Source organism: Temnothorax curvispinosus, unplaced genomic scaffold, assembly GCF_003070985.1.
Source record: "Temnothorax curvispinosus isolate PA1 unplaced genomic scaffold, ASM307098v1 QBEX01000740.1, whole genome shotgun sequence".
Classification (NCBI taxonomy): Eukaryota; Metazoa; Arthropoda; class Insecta; order Hymenoptera; family Formicidae; genus Temnothorax; species Temnothorax curvispinosus.
This window is the reverse complement of record NW_020210520.1, coordinates 697,081-706,153: the sequence shown is the minus strand read 5'-3', so window position 1 is coordinate 706,153 and position 9,073 is coordinate 697,081. Positions and strand designations below refer to the sequence as shown.

Genomic DNA, 9,073 nt, shown 5'->3' with positions numbered 1-9,073 from the left:
AAAAAGCGGGCGTTACCAAAGAAAGACCCGTTGTCGCCGGTAAAATCAACCGAATGGAAAAATCAGACGTCGGATGGGCTCATTACCGATTCGGCATGTGAATTGCTCAATTTGCAGCTGCAAAAGCACGAACGAGCTCACCTGGTGCAAGCGTAGCATCCAGACCGGGATGGGGAACAAGAAATCACCGCATTGATCAGATATATTAAAGTAATGGCAAAATTAAGATATTTATTCGTAGTGCTCCTCACATATAATTTCCTGTTGAAAACTTCTAATGCGGACAAAATAATCTTTAATTTCTGATTACGTTTTATGAATCATGAAGCTGATTTTTTATATTAAATAATATATCGCGTAAAATATATAAAGTAATATGATTTTCAAAATGTATGGTATCTTATTAATTTCTCTCTGTGCCTGAGTTACTTAAATATGCAAATCAATTTACTTAATAAAAAATTAATTATTTAATGTATTTTGTTAGTAGTTCGCTCGTTAATTAATCTATAAAATTTGTGCAGGAGTCGATAGTCTCTCCATTGATGTCGCAGGGCGTTTTAATGTGTACGTTTTAATAACAAAAAAAGTTGCACTTTTTAAACATATCTGCATAAAATAAATTTTGATATCAATAAAATATCTCAATATCTACTTCATCATTGATAGAAAATTATTTTTTTATAAGTTTACTAGAAAAAATGTAATTAAAAAAAAACGTATCTATATGTGTATATAAATTAAAAATAAATACTTTGCTTTAATCTCGAAATTCTCGAATAATCTCCAGTTTAAAAACGGTAGCAAATATATTTGCAGATTACTATAAGATTGCAGCAGACTTATGGAAATAAATACATTGCTGGCAAATCGCATCGGAGTCGGAATTTAATTATGAGAAAAACAACCATAACAGTAGCATAAAGGTATACTTGTTAGCTACTTTTGCATATTTTATTCATTACAGTCTTTTATTTATGACGCGATTTGCTGCACGCTAGCGATGCACTTCTATAAATTTGCAGCGGTTGTGATAATCTGCAAATATGTTTCTTATCGTCTTTTATTTTTACTCAATTCCTGGCGTTATTTTACGCTATTTTATTATTGCAATTTTTCTGAAGTGCTGATATTTTAAGTGCAAGTATTTCTGATATTATATATATTGACATATATTAATTAGTAACTATTAATATCTTTTAAGTAATATAATATTTATGAGAAAAATATATATTTGAGACATATTTATATATCTTTGATGTGAGTAATTCATATCTTTTTCATATGTGCAATTCCAACTAACAATTAAAAATTTTAAATAACTATTAAACAATTTCTAAATTTAAACAATAAACGGTTCTAACGGGCAAGTGGCTCTACCTATTGCGAGTTGCTCTCACTAGCAGCATGTAACTTTACTCGTCGGTAAAGCATGTATACTTGCAATTACTTACAATAATGCATTACTTTTTACCGCGTAAGAAAAGAGAGAGAACAAAACATATTGTATAATGTACAAAGTTGCTAGTTATATCTAATATAATTTTCACATAAGTCCATTATATATCTTTCTCAATAAAATAAAAAATAATTAAAAACTCACCGGTGCGATGCGCAGCGGTGGCGTTATAGTCCGCACTGAAACAAAATATAAATATATATTAAATTAAATATCCAAATTAAATATTTACAAAAAATAATATCTCTAAAACAATTGTTATATGCACTTAATTTTTTCTACATTCTTTTATAAGCTGCAATTAATAAAAGAATTATATAATTTAAAAAACAAAATTTTGTTAAGCATAAATTTTTATGGAGTTTGATAAAAAAATCTCTAATTTTTGTCTCTAATTTATATAAGTCATTTAAATAAAATCATTACTCTTAATCAAGATAAAGTATTTTATTTTCATCTCATAAACATATTGAACATACTATATAAACATATTAAACATTAAGTATTAAATATTTTACTAAATTATTATTTCATCTCGGAATAATATATTTTATGTATATGCATTGTTTATTACACGATTTTGCAAAATGCGTTAAATGTATATTAAATGCCTGACGCAACCGCCGCGGGGAGAACACTCATTAATATCGCAAGTAACAAATAAATAATAAATAACATATTACTCACTGAGGGCTGCTCCACCGTCGCCCGATGCCTCCCCAGGCCTCCTCCTCCTCTGCTTTTGGTCCTCTGTGGCATGCTCACACACACTCGCGGAAACACGGTTAACCACGATCGGCCGCTCGCATCTTCGAAATACGACAATCGCTCGGCACTTCGTACGGCACTCCCGATATTAATTAAACGTGCGACTTTATGCGACCTGAAAGATTAACAAGAAAGATTACGCGATACGATCGCATCGGGAAGCATCAAGCAATTTGCTCGACATTCACGACGTCTCGCGAATTTAGCACGGTGACGCGACGTCGAATGATGGCGTCGAACGGCGCAGCGAATTCGGAGATTTCGCGGTCAACTTCACGCGCCAGGAGCGTGTACCCGGTGTACCGCCGGCGCTGAACTAATAAATGCTCCTAGCTGAATGCCGCGCATTTTCTGTATCTTGAACAAGCAAATTATGTATGTACTCTCGCGTTTCACGGCGATTGTTTACCCGTATTGTAATTCAAATATAGTTAAAACAATAGATATCCGCGGAACGCAATGTTCGAATATACGATTGTCGTTTTGTTGGTTACTTGCGATGGATGTGTCGATAAAATAAAGAATAAATCTCGCGAAATACATGCTTTAACGAGTCATCGATGTACGAATTTACGCGGCGCGATAATCGGATTCCAAAACGCAATAAACGCGATTAGATACCGAGTTGGTAATGACTGAACTTACTAATTAGATGTCTCGCGACGCGCCGGTCGCCTCGGAGACATGTTCCCGTACTTACGTTGCGAGATGACGATTGACGACGACGATGAATTGAAAGCCGGCAACTTCATCATGTACAACGCGAACCAAATTCATGATTAATAAACAGGTTGATTGTGTCCGAAAATACACGATCGAAATTCCAATATGATTTTCGCGTAACACATTTCAAACGTTTAGATTAAATGACACTTAAAGTATATACGCATATGTCGAGTTAATAAATGACCGACTTCTTATCATGCCTCCCGTTACTTGCATTATTAGATTCAACGACCCCCGTGTATTATTCCGCGCTTTCAATCAAAAAAAGAATTTTTGTTTAATTCGGATTGGCGAGAAATTTTAAGTATATACATTTTATGTTCGACTCGAGCATCACTGAGGAGACGATTATCGCCCGTGATGGCCGTGATTATCGCGATTAAACAGTAATTTACATCAATTGCCAATCCTCTATTGACTCGATTTTTCCCAATGGAGAATTGCGAGAAAGTTGTTTCGACAAACGCATGACTGTCATCGATCCGTTCGCGAATCGACAGTATCGTCAATCGCGGTTAATCAGTCGCGTAAGCCGGTTTAGCCGGTAATCGCTAATATTGTAATATTACCGTGTAATCGTGTCTCAAGAAACTACGATATGCGGAGCGGCACGCGTCGCTACCGTCTCGCTCGAGTCGCGTCGTATGAATGATAGCGCGGGCGCGGCGACCTTGCGCGGCTCGTGCCCTGCGCGAAGCAGCGGCGCGCGCGGCCGCCGCGCCCCGTTACGTTCAAAACAAACCGCTCGCTGACCGTTACCGCAAATCGCGCTTCGACGAATGTTTATTTCGCTTTATAAGATATTTTTACGTGAAATATCCTAATCGTTACATTTCAAAGCAATCTTTACTTTCTCATCGCACGTTTTTATGGATCTTTCAGCGTTGAAGTTTGGATCTATATTCATGTTAGATTTTAAAATAGAATTTTATTTGTAATTCTACGTGCGATATATTTTGATGTATGTGTGTATTTTAATATACGTTTTATGTATATATGCATGTATTTAGATCCTTCAAATGTTTTTTATGACACATGGCACGTAAAATTTTATAAATGGGATTCCATTTTGAATTCTGACGCGAATTATAGATCGTATAAAATGATTGTATAAAATTAAGCTAACGATTATAAGATTAATTCTGTTTGAAGTCTAGTAGGGACATTGTTTAGAACACGCAATTGAAATATTATAAGATGTTTGTAAAATACTCATCTGCATATCATATCTTTTCCATGAATACTATTCCACCTTAGTCATCGGCTGTAATTGTTAATGTTCAAAGTACAGAGTACATTAAATTCACGTATATTATTCATTTTTTATCTGTAGTTGTTTCACATTTTGTTGATTCTTATTGATTATATCATTCTGTAACAGACTGTTTGTTAATTACCGCTAAATGCATTTGGTTTAAAAGCCGATATTATCTTCGTGAAGTTACGATTATTTTCAGAATTTCGATATAATTAAAAAATGTTTGGCTCTTTTTCACAAAGAGTTTTAAAATTCCTTTAAAAATAATTTTAATAATTAATTCTCGAGATGATAAAAGTAAAAATGAGGAGCTTACAGTTTTTCAGTTATATACATACATAGCAAAAGAATATATAAATTAGGAATGTTTTATCAAAAGAAATTTCCATGAGGATTATGTTATGCAACATACATTTTTTACATTTTCTTCAATACATACTATTACTATTATCACTAATTGTTTATTTTAAACATCATGTCAAATATCGCATATATATACAATTCTTGGCACGTTAGTATACTTTTACCCGATTTTCTGACAAAATTATACTACAAAATTATATTTACTATAGAAAAGTAATAGGTCACAGTAAAAAGTAATACTTTTTCTATTTAAAAATCTTATTCATTGGCACGCGGCTGAAAATATCATTGGTGAGTTTAGTGAAGACCAATCCGAAAGTTTCTTCATAAGGTGCTTCAAGTTCCTTGAAAATTAAATCGGAATTCTCGTTGAGGAACCTATGCATTTGTTCACCTGTAATCAGTGAAGTATAGAAAAGTTAATACAAGAACATAATATAAAATAAATATTTATAATTTATCATCTCTTTAAATTAATTAAAGACATTAAAACATAAATTAATTAAATGTATATTAAAAATATTAATATGTTTATGCAAAATCTGTATAATGTATGCTATAAATCTGACATTTTGTTTTTATCTGTAACAAAATAATATATCGATTATTTTGCTAAGATATTGAGCAAATAAGATTTAATTAAATAAATATACCTAAAATGTTATCTCCATTGAAGAGATTATCGAAATGTAGAGATACGTGTTTGGGTATGAAGTTAACCATGTATTTCGTCGATCTCATATAAGTCTCTCCATCTTTTTGAAACTTTTCGTAATGTATTTCGTGTTTTGTTATCAAATCATCTGAAAAAGAGTAAAATAAAGATAAATTGACTTTGCTAATAAAAAATTTCAAAGGTGCGTTCCACTTAATGCTTACAACGCTCGCGAGTATCATTTCGTCCTTGTTTAACATTTGATAAACAGCAAGGATGAAATAATTCCACGAGCGTTGCGAGCGTTAAGTGGAACACACCTAAAGTTATTATTAGACGATCTATAACTTGCGTCAGAATTTAACAAAAAGTTCTATTTATATTATATGTGCCATACAATACAAAAATTTGAAGAGAGTCGGGACATACATACAAAATATATATTAAAATGCATTATACATATAAAAATATATAAAAATACATAGTATATCAAATTATAAATAAAATTTAATCCTTAAATTTAACGCAAATTATAGATCATCTAAAGTAGATTTAAATCGTAAACGATGATACAATATCACATGCAATTATGAGAATACATTATAATAATACTTACGTATAGATATATTGCATTTGCCTTCGCCTCGGATTGGTAGGAGCAGAATTTTGCCGTCAAGTTTGTAATCGGCAACAAAGTCCACTTGAGGATTGAAAGATTCCGATCTAAATATTAAATTGTCCCAGTCTATTCTAAAGAAATCGAAGATCAATATATTAATCACAATTATGTAATTAATAGTACCATTTATATTAATCTGATGATAGCTAATAATCTGTAAAGTATACCTATATAATCAATATCGGAAGATTTGTGTGTCTTTAAATATAAAAAAAACTAAAGACGGATATTTTGAAACTCTAATTAAATCTATGTAATTGTAGTTATATAACTGAAAAATTTTAAATAAATTAATTTAAACTTATTATTTTTTATTTGCGATTCTGTGTTTTTTTTTGCAGAATATGAATCAGGTTTTCTACTTAAACTTACTCACTGGAAATATCAAGTTTTCTTTTCTTTTACATATATAGTATAATATTTAATTAAGTGCATTTTCTGTTATGTATACCAATTGATTCTGCACTGAGAATGATTTGATAGTTGCAGAAAATTACATACGTATAATTGTAAACTTGTAGATCCTTCGTCAGTCCATATATCTTGACATTCCGATATTCCTGTTTGAGTGACACCGAGCCCTGGGACTCGCCGATTTTCAGGCTGTCAACCACTAGCGGGTCAATAGGCAGAATTTTGAAGCTTTTCAGACCTAAACATGAACACGACAGGTACTCATTATGCGAATTCAATATGCATTTCATTCTAATGGATCTTAATTGCATTTAACTAAGCATCATACATAATATACAGCTGTAAGATGATACATATTTGCAGGATAAAAATAATGCAATTAAAAAGAGATAAAGTTATCATAATGATAGCTTTATTATTGTATTGCACATCATAGTCTATACAACTTTTAGCAAAAATCATTATGTAAATAATAATATCGTTATTTATTGTGTTAGCGGATTAAAGTTAGTCATTTGTATTCTGCAAACACATGATAACGATTATAATAATGATTTATAAAAATATTCTTAGAAGCGTTAATTTACATAATTTATACCATCTAACGCAATTATAGTTATGCGTATTGTCATAGAAATTTATTAGACGCATTAGATAGCATTATATCTAATAATAGTAATAATTCATGACAGTGAATGGAGATTAAAATTACAGATTATCTGATGACGCAAATTTAATGTGACTTTTGTAATTCTGATGAGTATGTAATCATGCAAATTTTTTTGTTAGCAGGAAATGAGTTTTAATTACTTTGTTGCCACCGTTTCTTGAAATAAGCTAAGAAATGATTGTGTCTATATTTACATCTGTCTGTCTAGGTTTATACTTCCTTACATCATAACTACTCTTTTTGAATTTGCGTTTTTTCCTTCTCACGAGAAGGAAAACAATGGTATCCAAACTTAAAATACCTTGTTAACATACATGTATATTTGTCTAGATCTAATAAAAAAAGGAGCAACGGATCAAGGAAAATTTCCGTTACACATGAAACATATTTCTTCGAATTAAACAGATGTTATTTACCTTCTAATGATGATTTCATCATTGGAAAAATACTTGCTCGCTTGAACAAGAACCTGAGATTGTCGTGATACATATTTAATTAGAAAAAAAATTTATTAGAATGATCAGCTTATACATTCATAAACGGTCTGGATTTGTTTGTGCTTTTAGAGATATGATGTTTCATTAATGAAAAATGAATAACAAAATATACTAATAATTTTTCTATTAAAAAAATTTATAGAAATCTGTGCAGTTTTGAAACAATGCTAGACCAGTTTTAAAATATCCTATTAAGTTTTATGTTAAAAGATTTTGATTAATTGTTATATGCTCAAAAGTGAAACATGATGAGAGATTTTACAAGCAATAGTTTTATATAACATTATTGATTACGAATAAACTAAATTATTATCAAATAATATGCTATAATTATTATTATCAAATAATGTACGAAATTATGTTACAAACAGTTTTACAATGTTTAGAATATCTAATAGCCAGAAATTCTAATGATGCAACATGTTGTAATTTATTATTAATCATTGTTTTTTATGTATTAAAAGATATTTACCTATTTCAGAGAAATTCTACTCAATGTAATTAATTATGGCAATATAAATTGCAAAGTAGTATTGCTGTAATTGCACAAGCTCATTTGAAAATAAATTAACTTATCTTATGCAATTATATGACGATCAGATATTCCATTACGCACTGCTAGTTCGCCGTGACATGTCTTATTACGACGAGCCAATAAATATTCTTCGCATTAAGAAATGTTATGTTATTCACGGTAGAAGATAAAGCATCTCGTTTAATTTCCGTGCACGTCAATGTAATTTGAATTTTATAGACGATGAGATTTTATGGACTCTTTATAACTCTTGCTGAGGTAATAGTGTTGGAAAATAACCATTGCGGTTTAACCATTACTTAGATTAAGAGGGAATGCACAAAAGTGATGACTTTTACGAACATAATACGTGCGTACGGAAATAAATTTTATATTTCCAATTCCACACATGGTATATATGTATGTATATGTATATAGGATTATTATTATTCTATGATATGTATTTCTTATAGATATATATTTATATAATTATTTTTTGTTTGTAAGAAATAAGTGGACAATTTTCTTTTCGTTCGCAAAGTTCATTGAGCCAGAATACATTAATGGTTTAACTTAGAAACTATAGAGATTTTGTGGAAAAAAATTAATTTTATTGAAAATAATAAAAAAATGGCGTTTTCTTATTAATCTTTCTAAAAAAGAAATGACTAATGTGAAAAACATTGTGAGTTGAGTTTTTGCTTGCGACAGATTTGTACATTGAACTTACATGTTGGAAAACCCAAGAGACATTCTTAATTATGAGTATAAATCGATGAGCATATTACAATTTCTTTCACTTAACAATGAGCGCGTATAAAATTATTGACACTTCTATGAATTCTCTTAACATTTGAACTGTTAGAACAGTTGAACTATTAGAATTTCCGCGGTGATAATTGTTGAAAATACGAAATAAGTGTATAACAAAAACATTAATCGGAATTGCAGAAAAGTTGATACAATGTCTTACAATGAAATGTGAATATCGACTTGATGTCATTTCTAAGAACAGACTGTGTATGTGTGTGTGTGTGTGTGTGTGTGTGTGTGTGTGTGTGTGTGTGTGT

At 30.7% G+C, this 9,073-nt stretch overlaps 1 protein-coding gene across 2 annotated transcripts in view; it reads right to left on the bottom strand.

Moving 5' to 3' along the window:
• Window positions 1-4,652: 4,652 nt before the first annotated feature.
• LOC112457888 (protein takeout-like) overlaps window positions 4,653-9,073 on the bottom strand; it is an 8,327-nt gene continuing 3,906 nt past the window's right edge. For both annotated transcript variants that reach the window (XM_025021197.1, XM_025021190.1), the window contains 4 exons: window positions 6,410-6,560; window positions 5,846-5,979; window positions 5,228-5,377; window positions 4,653-4,968 (listed from right to left, as the gene is read on the bottom strand). In XM_025021197.1, the coding sequence (XP_024876965.1) occupies window positions 4,820-4,968; window positions 5,228-5,377; window positions 5,846-5,979; window positions 6,410-6,560 (584 nt within the window). In that variant the 3' untranslated portion in view covers window positions 4,653-4,819. The remainder of the gene's footprint in view (window positions 4,969-5,227; window positions 5,378-5,845; window positions 5,980-6,409; window positions 6,561-9,073) is intronic.